Source organism: Paramisgurnus dabryanus, chromosome 22 (genome assembly GCF_030506205.2).
Source record: "Paramisgurnus dabryanus chromosome 22, PD_genome_1.1, whole genome shotgun sequence".
Classification (NCBI taxonomy): Eukaryota; Metazoa; Chordata; class Actinopteri; order Cypriniformes; family Cobitidae; genus Paramisgurnus; species Paramisgurnus dabryanus.
In genome coordinates, this window is record NC_133358.1 from 32,700,605 (window position 1) to 32,714,303 (window position 13,699).

General features: G+C 38.4%; 1 protein-coding gene across 8 annotated transcripts in view; it reads right to left on the minus strand.

Moving 5' to 3' along the window:
- ptprma (protein tyrosine phosphatase receptor type Ma) overlaps window positions 1-13,699 on the minus strand; it is a 156,587-nt gene that overhangs the window by 92,841 nt on the left and 50,047 nt on the right. For all 8 annotated transcript variants that reach the window (XM_065258927.2, XM_065258928.2, XM_065258930.2 and 5 more), the window contains exon 3: window positions 1,269-1,543. In XM_065258927.2, coding sequence (XP_065114999.1) covers window positions 1,269-1,543 — 275 coding nt within the window. The remainder of the gene's footprint in view (window positions 1-1,268; window positions 1,544-13,699) is intronic.

The following is a 13,699-nucleotide window of genomic DNA, read 5'->3' on the forward strand; positions in this document are numbered from 1 at the left end:
ATTTAGTAAACATTTTATAAGAACAGAGAAACAAAATGAAAATGACAAATAAATACAACTTCAAGATACAGATACACTGTTTGCTTGTGTACGAAGAGTTTTTATCTGCTGAACTTCATTTGTTAAATGTTGAAGAAACTCTTATGTAGATCAGAACAAACCAAAATCATCAGACGGGTATTTTATCATAAAATAACTGAAGTTCCACTTTTAATGAAGATGGAGACCCCACTAAGATCAGGAGGAAACTTGACAGCATTGAGTCGTGAGAAATTATAAGCAAAACGCTCAACAACCAGATCTGTTGAAACCTCAGGCTATGTTTACATTAATGCATTTATCCTTAAAAACGCGTTACTTTTGCTACGTTTACGCCTTTCATTTACACTACACCACCGTTTTCAACCCTCATAAATAGATTCATTCGTAAGCGCTGCAGACCCTGTTTTAGTTTGAGAACTCAGACGTTGCGCTGCAGTGTAAATGAACGTAGACGGAGTCTTAGGGTTAGGATTAACGAACAGCTGATGTTAACGTGACAGCGCATCATTTTCAAAGTTTCAAAATTATTTATATTCAGGTAAATTGAGGTTTGCAACGGAGGTTTTGCCAAAAATAGTAAACATCTACCAACCAGCTATTATAAACGCTATATCAGATTGTTTTAACATGTATCCTAATAGATAATGTCTGTTTTATATTTATGTTTGAGTATTGTTGGGTTTGAATATTGCTGTAATGTTGTTTATGTTTTGTTTAAATTTAGTTAGCTTATTACGAAAGATAGACTGTAATTTTATACGCAATATAGGGCGTTGCAGAGGCCAATATGAAGGGAGAATTGTAATGGGACAGACATTATTTTCGAGTTTAATTTAAGTTTTGTTTGCTACTTTAAAATGAATTTCGTTTCATATAATTTGTCTCTTAATTTTAATCGATGTTTTGTTGATAAGTTTTGTGAATATAAATTAATAAAAACAACAAAAAAAAAACGTCATATTAATATTTAATGCTAGTTTAGCCAATTTCGCTTTTTGCTATTTCTGTGTTGCTAGCGGAAGACGTGAAGATTTTTTTTAAATGCCAGAATAAACGAGGATCGTTTTCATTTTAAAATGCCGTTTTAAAACGCAAATGCTCTAATGTAAACAGGGCCTCAGACACAGCTGCTGTCAAACACACACACACACACATACAGGAGAAATGAATCCATTAGAAATGTCAGGTTACATGTGGGTCTGATGACAGACGAATGATCTTCTTACCTGATAGAAATTGGGCCAGAAGGTGCTGATGGCCAGTTCCACTTTCTGCCATTTGTGTAAGACCGGTTCAGATGAGTTCCACACGGGGATGCCCAGTGGACTGTTGTTCTCTTTAATGTAGATGAAGAGCTGTCCTGGACTCGAACCCTCTCGACTCGCTCCATAATACTGAAATATGACGCAGTGGGTGTCGTTCTCCTTAAACTGTGGCACATAAAGTTGAGCTCTCTGTCCAGAAGACCTCACGGATGTGTTCACCATCATAAACACTGAGCCTGAGGAAAAACAAATATCATCATTTGTAACCCTTGATGGCAAAATGAATCAAAATTGGCATTTTTTTTTTAAATGTCAGGTTTGAAGAAAAGTGTTAAAAACATACATTAACATCACTGTAAAACAAATAGATTTATCACACAAAGTCAAAAACAATATCTATAGAAAAAATATATGTTGATATATGCTTTCTTTTATTATTTGATTGACATTGAGACAGACAGCTTCTACTGTAATGCAAGGATCTAATCTAATCTTACACATAGATCGCCAACAGTTAATCAACCATTCACTTAAAACATAACCTATTATATCTGTGTGAATTCTTGTCAAAACAGATATTTTTTAAACTGTAATTCTGTGTATGTGTGTATATATCAGGGTCACACACTCGCGCATCTGCATCGAATCTGTCAGTCAGAATGATGAAGATTGTTTTTATGTCTTTTCTCTCTTAACACCTTTTTTAATTCCTGCATGTTTTAAAACCAAAACCAAAATGTCAGACGTGTATGTGGATGGAGACACATATTTGTATTAGATTAAGCATTTATAATGATACACCTCTTAGAAAACATACAAATAAAGATCATTTTAGATGTTTTATGACTACTTAGAGCATTGGGATCACTAGACGAGGACTTAATGTACTCATTTTAACCAAAATGTACGCTTTCCTTTGCTTCTAGCTCAAAATGACACTGTACTCATTCACACTCATTTTGCCAGCACAGGTCACAAATTATACATTTTTTTACTTGTGATTTTTGTGGACAGAACGCATTAGACGGACAATAAAAACATTAGGTTATAACTCAACGAGTGCACACAGCTAGTACACTCAATTACATTAACACGTGTGTTAATATCTATGTGTGTTATAAGTGAACATCAGCTGTCTCACATCATGTTTCATTATAAACAGTGTGGGTCTGTGTTACTAGAGTCGTGTGTATTCAGGAAGTGACATCAGCAGCTGTTTATTCAGCAGTGTTGACCGCTGGTATCGCTCAATGCTGACAGATCAAGGTCTCTGATGGCACACATCACATCCTCACACACTGGAAACTGTGAACTCATGTAGGACAATATCTGAAAATCAATGGAGTTGTAATTGAAATGAATCTGGATTTGTATGGCTTTAGTTTTTTATTGGAGTGAAATCAGATAAATTCAGTCCTGCGCCACGACTCACGAGCTCTCAATGCCTCAGTGTGTGAAGTGTTTGCTGGACTAACACAGCTGTGGAAAAACTGTGGCTATGAGAGGAAGTTAAAATGGTTGATGAGTAACTTATAACATTAAAAGCAGCTCTCTCTCTCTCTCTCGTATAAAAGCAACTGTTGACTTTGCGCCGGTGTGTTTGCATTGCTATAAAAGAGACTGAGTCAGAGCTCATAGTAATGTTATTTCACTCGAATCACATTAAATATTCACAGAAATATCACAAAAACTCTGTACATATTAATAGCTTAATATACATGAATAATGTCAAATAATATTTGATTTAATAAAGGTTTTATCAACTTGTTGCTTCTCATTTGACATGTTTGATTGATTTGTAGATTATAAAATCACCCGCTGATACAGATGAAGAGATGACAGTCAGATGTTTGTGATCAGACACAGACGGTGATGGAGCTCCATCTGTCAAATCCACTGATACAATCGGCTCATTATTAAAACATATTACACCTCACCGCTGTATAACCCCATAGGTATGCAGCCATGTTCAGACTACAATACAGCACAATATAAAGTACACAACATACTGCAGACTACTGACAAGAAATAATAAGAAAAACAGTAGGGATTATAAGTGCCTGCTGCAGATGTGTCGAAAAAGTTTATGATGAAAGCGACACTCACATTCACAAAATACTCACAAGAAACTAACTTAACACTAAACTGTGATCACACATGACATACATGAGATAAGTGAGTATCTGCAAACACAAGCATCACTTTTATCATAAACCCCTTAGATGCATGTGCAGCAGACACTTATTTTCTAAAACACAGAACTGAAAGAGAAAATCTTGGGTTGCATGGGGTTAAAAACAGATTTAATCAGTGCTGTGATTCACAGAGCACTCTGAAGACTGAACAGATCAATAATACGATCACACCTGTGAGGACCAAATCAAAGCAGAAGACCTCCATGCAAAAGTCCTTCATTCTATCTGCAGTACTGACTTAAAAGCCATTAAGACACTTCTGTCTTTTCATTTCAACCTTTTAAATCTCCAATCACAAAGTTAGGCTGTCTAAAACTCTTCAGAAATAAAGTCTGAAACGTCAAGTCAGAAACATCACACATGCACATCATATTAACATGATCATTACCGAAACATCCTACAAAATATACATTCATAAAAACACACAATACTGGAATAACAGAAGAAGTTTAGATTGTGTTTTTAAACCCTCACGGTTTTAATTCTTAACCTGTCTGGACTGGCTGTTTATGGAATAACATGAGGAAAAAACACACGTTACATGGAGCAGAACAGCATCTGTGTGATCTTTGAAACATCTCTGATCATGTCAGGTCTTGTCTCCATCATTTCCCGTGTGTCTAGCCAAGATTGCAGGTTGAGGTGTCAAATTCCCCTTCGCTCTCTTGTTTCCAGCACTAGTAACCGTTGATCTCTCATAGCCCGAGGAAAGAAATCTCATCATTCATAATCACACCAATATTATTGTTTAAAGATCACCAGAAACTCATAGCCTGAAGGTCTGTGCTGGAGAAACAGTAATGATGAAGCTGCATGCTGTTGTTTGAAGTGAAATATTTACTCAAACATTAACATTTATTTTGTTATGTTGCTATAAATCTGTCTGGTGGCTGGTAAACTAACTAAATATTTAACCAGAAATGACTTCTATTATGCTTTCTGTTAGTTTTATGAATCAATGCGTGATCCCTCAAGCTCCTAACATCTTCTATCATCATCCAGCAGTGTTTTTGCTCTTCAACCAGTTAACACATTCACAAAACTGTGAAATATATATTTGACGGCAGATTAAAACACAACACACACTGTTCTCTTCCAGCTTGCTTTGATATTTCTTAACTATAACTACTTATTTTTCTCCTGACAGTAAGTGTGTGTGGTTTCTCAGTAAGTGTCCAGTATGGACTGCATTACATCAGCATTCACTTCATCAGTGATCTTACTCTGCATTGATCTCCAGCTATTATAGGCTGGCATACATGGTTATGTTTGGCCCACTGTACAAGGTTACAAGGTAAAATTAAATTACAACAGCAGATAAGTCCATGTTAACACACCTGCCTGGTTCATTATGTCACTTAATGTACTCTTGTACAGATATCAGGTATCAACGTTGAGAAGAAACGTCTCTTCGGATGATCTTGAGGGCTTTTAGTGTCTCCTGCAGAAATGCACTGTAAGGTAATTACACTCGCTTTGTGAAAAATGGAGCTGGCACGGACTGCGGTCGACACACCTGCCGTGTGCTGTTTGTATAACTCATTAGACGGACTAAACCCATTTCTTCTCATCCGCAGACAATCACGCACAGTGTGTTTGTAGTCGGTTTCTCAAACATGATCGACGCAGATCTCTAACACAGAGTTTGTTCAAAAACAACAAAGTGAAACACTTGTGGAAAATTAGAGAAATTGGGGAAAGGAAACATTGCAGTCGCTCAATATCGGCTCTTATCATAGACCATCACATAATGACATAACATCTCATTGCTTTCCTTCCTCATAGTTAATATTAACCAATAACACAGGCTTTTTTCTAGATGATTGTTATTGGATAAAGATGCTTAATGTTGAGTTTATACAGAGAGATAAACTGACTCGGTGACCTCCGTACCCGCTGGCATCATTAAAGAGGAAACATTATCAGGTAAGAGTCACTGCCACGCTTAACATCACCACAAAATGCATCTGTGGCCACGGCCGTAATTTGCAAACTATTCTGAAAGCATATTATAATGGGATTGTTTTAGTGTCATCCATAATTCACTCGGCAGGGAAATGCGGTTTTTTCTCCTCAACAATGTGCCGTTCAGGAGCAATTAAGAGAAAAAGGCTTTTAAAAGCGACTAGAGAAGCGCCGATGCATTTCCATAAAGGGCAAAGCTTTGAAATGACATAAAACACAAGCTAAATGGTTTTTACTGTTCACCGTGAGGAAAAATAAATAAAAAGCTGAAAAACAGGGAGTGATTCTCTGGTTATTATTGTGTCTGTAATGTCCTACAGGTGCAGGGATCACATTAAGATGAACTGAAGGGATTTAAACACAGGGCAAAGATGACTGAATCTCCAAATGTTTTCTTTTAATAATCTTTGATGAAAGGATGGCATATGAATTAAAACTTAAATACACTTTTTCCTTAGATAACTGTGGTCATTTTTGTGCTGAGTGACTTTATAATTAGTTATAATTCATTATTTTAGTTACACTTTTTTTATTGTGTGTTTATTTTTATTCTGTATTCTGTTGTGTAGTCGTCATCTTGTGTTATTATGTGATGTCTTGGAGTTTCACATGCAGTCTGAGAGGATTATTGGTCACATGTTCACTATATGATCAAATTATTCTGATAGTCTAATGTGTTTTATATAGTGTTTTTTATTTGATTTGATACAGTCATGTCTGCTTTTTAATGTTTCTTCCGCCTGGGGAAAGCACTATATAAACTAAACTTATCATTAAAACTAAATGATTATTATGACTATCATTATTATTATCATTAGTGGTTAATGTAAGACACTGTGGTGTTGGCATCATTTATCAGTTCATTTATAATTTAACAAGACGACACATGATTTAAACGTGTCTGGTGATTGTGTTGTGTTATTGTGTTTAAATGGCTGTGATAAGATTAAGAGCAGCAGATTTCACTAAACTCACAGATCAATGAATCTTCATCAGATTAATCATTGTGAGTTTGTCAGGACGGAGAGAAGAAACTAAAGATGAGATACAGAACTACTGTACATAAACAGTTAACAAAGTAAAACTGACCAGCAGTGAGATCTTTTTAACTTTATTCAGAGGAATCGACTCTCCTGTTTTATTTACTGATCTCCGGCCAAGTTTCTTCTCCATTAGCGCAGTAATCATTTCAGCCTGTATACCATCCATCCAACCAACCCATAATGCCTTGTGTCTCACTGGTCTCATTCAGCGTGTATAACTTACAAGTCTTCTTGTAAAATCACACACAATCAATCGCTTTCAGTTATCAATTTGGCAACTGACACTATAAATGAAGCAGCATGCTGCAGTAAGCATCCATTGGTTAACACATACAGACTTACTCACACACACACAAACCAATTTAGTCCGGTTCCCCCGGCGAGCCAATGATCAGCGTGTTTGTTTGGAATTAGATGGGCGTTTCTATTCCAATTTTCTACACATTGGGAATAACGTTGGATAGGGGGTCTCTGTGCTCTCGTAAGCGGGCGTGATGGAGCTTGTTTATTGATTAACCTTCACATGTAAAGCACTCTGTAAATTGAAGGTGGCCCCACTGGAAATGAGATGGGAGTTGATGAATGATGAATTGTGGGTATGATCGCCCCAGGGTGTCTCAGGTGGGTTTAGGAGGCCTGTGTGCCCGAGGGAGCGTCGCCTAATAGAGTTAATGTGCCTTTCTATGCTCACATCACCCGTGTAAATAAAACATTGGAATCGTGACCCCTAAACACATTTGCTCCCAATTTCATTCATGACATTTAATAGCTTCTGGCCCGAACTAACATGAAACAAATACTGATTTATAGACGACTAAAGTAATGTTGGTGTGGGTCATGTTCTGCTGTTAATGATTAATACAAATAATAAAATATTAATAATGAAATGCTAAAAAATCTGTACGATCTAGAAAACTAAATGGCCCTTAGTCACTTGTTAGCCAATACAGACATACTCACACATTCAATAAGTTCTCTTGCAACAAGGTTAAAAGCGATTCATGTTAAAGGTAGGGTAACACATTTTGAAAAATGCTAACGGTAGCCGCCTAGCAATGAAATCCCGATCCCACCCTCAAGTCAAATCGCCATCCAAAGTCACGCCTCTTTCCAAACACATGAACACGCACAGATCAGACGGTCACGTCTCATGTCTCATTCACCAGTGAGAAAACTTTGCAGTACAAAGTGAATAACACTTCCAAAATAACCAACATAAACAACTGGTTTACATCAGAATTAGTTTAAGCACACGTTCGATTGTGTAGACGTAGTAACTATATCGTTATGCTATTCCGGAAAACGAACACAAATTTCATAAGCAACACAACGTTTCATCAAAGTAGAACATCTGAATCCATCTCAATACAAACATATCGCGTACCTACCTTACCAAAATAAACAGTGCAACGACCCTTTCAGACCCTTTGCCTCCTGTAGCTGTTTGCATCTCGTGGTAAAGCAGTAAAGTTACAGATGTTAATTTGGATTTTTGCTCTTGCTAATCCAGGCAGTTTTTGCTGTTGTTGTTATAAAAGATGCATTTAGTTTTGTTGCTCCTGTGTAGGTTGTCAATTCAGCAGAAAAGTTTGGTGTTCTCGCTGTTTACAGACAGAGCGCACGTGAACGCGCCGATGACGTATGGTATCTGCGTGGACTCGCTGCGCGGTGGGAATTCAAATTACGCTTACGTATGAGGGACATAAAAGGAAACGTCCGTTCGGACCGAAATCTATGATTTGTTGAACATTTTTTGGTCCTACGCCTTTCACAGATGACATACATTTTTACAAATACATTTAAACAACTTAACACAGTGATTGCTATCAGGATGTGAGGAGACTTTTAACCAGCATAACTAAAAATGTTTCAGGATCAAATCTGTTACCCTACCTTTAAGCTCACTGAGTTTTGTTGCTTTTCAGAAATTCAGGAATCTAAACAACCTCACAAACCAAAAAACTCAATGTGTAAACAAAAGTCAATATTCCAGGCCTGTGCAAATAACATCAGGATTATTGTCAGAGAATAAGAAACAAGTTTTGCATGAAGACTTTCTGTCCCTCATTAGACTAATGATGTTTCATGTTCAAATCTAATTGGCCAGGAATCCTTCCAACATCCAATCAGTGTCCTCGGCTCAATTACTCGCAGAGAAGCGTGTGCACTTTCCAAGCGGATCAGCGTTAGCCAATGGCTCAGTGTTTGTCAGTGGACGCGGGTGGTGCCACAGAGGACAGCTGCGGCGTATGACTGCCGTATCTCTCTGAGCTCTCTTTATAGGCCTGTGTGATGGAAGTCTGTGATGCCCCTCTCATTTGGCTGAGATCCACACATTACAGGACACCTGTGGCATGAGCGCTGAACACTGATCTCTGACCAGCAGGGGCGCTGTGACACTGCCAACCTGTGCCACCACAAACACACAGCATTTATCTAACTTATGTTAGTCATCAGATGGCATTGTCTAATTTATAACTTTACTGTAATGTACACTATGGAATAACTATGGTACAAATTATACCAGATGAGCTTTGTTTGTATTTAGTTTGAGAAGCACTTCGGGACAGATTTGGACTTTAGATAAGCAACATTTGTCTAATGAATGCAACACAAAGCAATGTGATTATTCATTACACAACTACACTTAGATGCACAATAAGAGATCTTTTAAACACACTCATTATTGTCATCAGAGAGAGAGAGCGAGAGAGAGTTGTGCTGATTACACCTCATTCTTACTGTGAAATCCTGTGAATTCAGTGAGGTCTCCTGTCTGTAATGTGATAAAAACACAGGAAATCTAATTGAATGGAGCCCAGCAGGAGTAGATCTAAAGACTGATGGTACATTACTGCAGTAAGTACTTTACAGCGCTCTCTAAAACCCTTGAGCTCCTCACATTATCAACATCATCTACCTTCACTTCAATCTGAAGTTCATTTTCTCTCATGACCTCCTCTGAAACGCTCAAACATGCAGCGACTGCAAGTTTCCTTTATTAGGTCACAAGCTCTTCACGTGTAACCGTGCCACGATAGCATCATCCATACTTTAAATAAGAGACATTACGGGCAGATAACAGAGCCGTGCTTGGTATTAACATGATCTATCAGGTCATTTAAAGCAGAGGACACGCACAAAGCATCCTGTGATTATCAGCCGCTGGTCAGATTCACAGACGTCCGTCTCATTTGCGCTAATGATTATAACCGTCATTATATCAAATACTGCAGGTCCTGAACTTTGAAATCATTAATGTGCAGATCTCACGATGATATGATCACACTTCCATTATTAAAGGAGGCTCATATCATCTCAAACCCAGACATGCGGTATAAAACAACATAATTATTCTGGTATTTTACAGTACCTTCTAAAGAAAAAAATAGGGGTAGTTTAGTCTTTTGTGCTTGAATAGCTCATCTGTGTACGAGTCAATTTATGGCAATTTCTGAGGGCTTATTTATTTATTTATTTCGTTTCATGATGTGTCTGTCCCTACCCAGGTGGCACATCAACATCTTCGCCCCTTTTGTCTTTGGTTTAATGGCTTCCATGAATTATGTGAAGTTGTGTGCCAGGTTTCTACATTAGACCATCTGCTTCCTTAGAGGGCACAAGCTTCCTGTAGACACAATATAGCTGGAGAGAAATAGAGAAAGAGGAATAGAGAGAGAGAGAGAGAGAGAGAGAGAGAGAGAGAGAGAGAGAGAGAGAGAGAGAGAGAGAGAGAGAGAGAGAGAGAGAGAGAGAGAGAGAGAGAGAGAGAGAGAGAGAGAGAGAGAGAGAGAGAGAGAGAGAGAGAGAGAGATAGTACATGTGTGTGTGTGATTAATCTGTCAGCATGTGTTTGTCTGATTTCAGTATAAAGTACTTTAAACTATCCACTGTCGGTTCTGCTGGTGCTGAGGAGTTTGTATCCGTTGGGTTTGTTAATAGCTGGGTAACACGAGGATCAGTTCAGGACAAAAGACCCTTATAGAAAAACTGAACTCAATTGGCCAGATTTACTAACAGCTTGCGCCAGCACAAACCATCATTTTGGCGTTAAACAACGACTATCAGGATTTATTGTGCATAATTAGCGCTGTAAAGGTGAGGTCTAGTTATTTTTGCGACTGAACTAATAGCATATGCATTTCTAGGAGTTTCCTTTACAGACACAAAATTTATGGGAGGAGATTATTTAAATGATTCACGCAATGCAATTTACTAATTATTTATTGCTATAAAAAGGATGTCTTAAATCATTTTGTTCTTGAAATGGCTGTGATTGTTGCTGATAGGAGAAGCATCAGAGATCGTGTGGTACAATGCAGAGGATTTTTTAACATGTATCAATTTACTTGAAATGCTAATTTGCCCCGTTTAGTAAATCTGGCCCTATGTGTGTAAAGATTTGACCTGCTCTTCTGTTCTCTAAAGCAAAAGTCCATACACCGTACTTTAAACCCTAACCTAACCCACTCGTCTGCACTTACATTATTTATTCATCTAATGTTTCTATTCTGCACATTTAAATGCCATGTTTGGTTATTTAGATATATTGGATGGAGATATTTAAATGCACTCAAACAGAGAGTTTTTGCAGAAACACGGTAATGTAAGTCTGTTCAGGCCATGACAGAAGACACACAAACACATATAGACTCATTTTAGTCAATCCTGCAGTCACTTTCTGAAAAGCAGGACAATATCTCCATTTGGATTTGAGGTCGTAATGATATATGAGAGAGAATGAAGACATAAATGTGAGTAAATGTGTAAAAAAAACAGCATCGATGACAAAGCCTCTCCTAAAACACTTTCATTTAGGTATAATTCTTTAAAAGCATGACATCCTAACCTTATAGCTTAGTGGACCACGGACACAGCCAAAATACGCGACATCTATTCTTGAAATTTTCCATCTTATTTTAACCTTCAGTGGAGGGAATCTTAGCTTTTCTCCCTGATTTGATTTTCCGAGACCTCCCAGCACGGTGGGCGTCACCCTGTGCGGCAGTAAGTGGATCATTCAGACTCTTACACACATACCTGTTCACCAGCGTGTCCCTTGAATCCAGGAGGGAGAAATAAGAGCCGAATAAATAAAACAGAGTTTGTCTTCTTTCACCCGGCAGCTTCTGCTTTGATTTGTTCAATTGCGCCGGCTGATAATGAGATGTTTTCAAAGTGCTGTGAAATCACAGCGTCTAGAGTCCGTCTCCATTCTCTCTCTCTTTTCTTTCAACTCTATCCATCACAGTCTTATTAGGTGCTAAACTCTAAATGATCACAGTAATGGAGCGGCAGCACGTAACGGGTGGTGACCAGATGTGTCTCAGCTCCGACTGTAACCGCGTCTCATTATAACGCCAGATAGATCGTCTCATACACTTATAATCACTAAAACAATCTGAAAGTCATTCAGAATAATTGGCTTCAGGTAGCCAGAGGATCAGACCGCATCATCTGTCAATCATCTGTTAGACAATCAGGAAACATGAATCAGCAAACACACACATGCACACATCATTATACAGGACTTCAAATCTTTTTCATATCTATAATGTGAAACATTTCTAATTGATTTAAGATATTATTACTTCGATTGAAATCTAGACACAGACTTCAACGGCACAAAAAAGTCATATTTTGTAGGGTTGCATGATATTGAAAACACACAATATGCAATACGATAATGCTTGATGTTTGTTATCAAGTCGAAATTATTAGAATATGTTGAAAACAGAAAATTATTGTACGTATAAAATTCAGTATGTAAACCCTGTATACTTGTAGCCCTAACAAAGAGAAAAATAAATTATTTATTCAATTATAAATGATCACCATAAATTCAGAAGTATGCATTAAAGGAAGTAAAGAAAATACATTTTGGTTCTATGTTGACTCTGTCTATGGGCAGCAGATCCTGGTTTAAAACTAGATCGATGTGTGCCGCAGGAACACAAAGCGCTGTCAGGTGACTGCAGGCCGAGGAGATTTAAAAGCAGCGTGACCCCGCGACAAATCACCTCTCAAACAGAGCAGCGAGCTGTCCCAGCATGCACCGGTGCCCGAGTCGCCCTGCAGTCCTTCAGCTTCGTTCAGCAACGATCAATCCCCCCCAACAGCCTCGGTGCCATAAAGACTTAATGTGAGTCAGAAACGGCGGCGGGCTTGTTTGCAGGTACCGTGAGCTCTTGTGCACGCTGGCAGATACGAGCCATAAATTGATACGGCGCCATAAATGGATATTTAATTAATACAGCGGTGAACAGGGATGAAATAGCACCGCGGCACCTCAAACACGAGTTTCATTACGCTCGTGTCGAGAGCATTACCGTCGGCCATAATTCTCCCGAGCCGGGCGGCCGGGGAAATTGAACAACCTGCCGCTGGGCTCCATTCGGCCGTATGAGAAAACTACAGCTAGATGCACAAATGTGAAAATCAGACAAATTTAACTGGGCTCACGCGCCCTCATCCCACCAAAGTACCCAGACGACACACGGCCCTAGATGTGACACGGGTAACGGCCTCTAATTCAATTCACCTTTAATGTCCTGTGCAGATAAAACAATTCCCATCCATTTAAAATCATCTGCCACTACTGGCCTGTAAATAACAGAATTATGTTGAAATTACACATCTGAGGAGTAAAGTACTAAAGAGAGAGAGACAGATAGAGAGAGCGAGAAAGAGACAGAGGAAGAAAGAGAGAGAGAGAGAGAGAGAAAGAGAGAGAGAGAGAAAGAGAGAGAGAGAGCTTTTGTCTTTGTGTTTCAACTCAGAGAAACTTTCATCTGCTCGCCCGCTCACCCATGACAGTGAGAAAACGAAAGCGCACGAGTGAAAACATCTGGGTAAAAGAGAGCGAGCGAGAGAAAGAGAGAGAGAGAGCAGAGGGTGTGTGTCCCAAAACTCAGACCACCCTCTCAGTGTGATCACCATGGAGCTGTGTGGAAACAGAAAGAAGTTTAATACCAATGTGGAAACAGTCTCTCTCTCTCTCTCTCTCTATACTTCACTACTTCAATTCTTCTAAATAAAGCTTCTCTAAAGGTTCTTTGGAGATGAATAAAGCTATTTATTATGAATACATTATAGGTTTAATAAAACAGCATATTGGTTTCTGGGCATTAAGTGAATGTTGAATCTTTATTTCCCCTCCTGACCGTATCACACACACAGCTCTTGTATG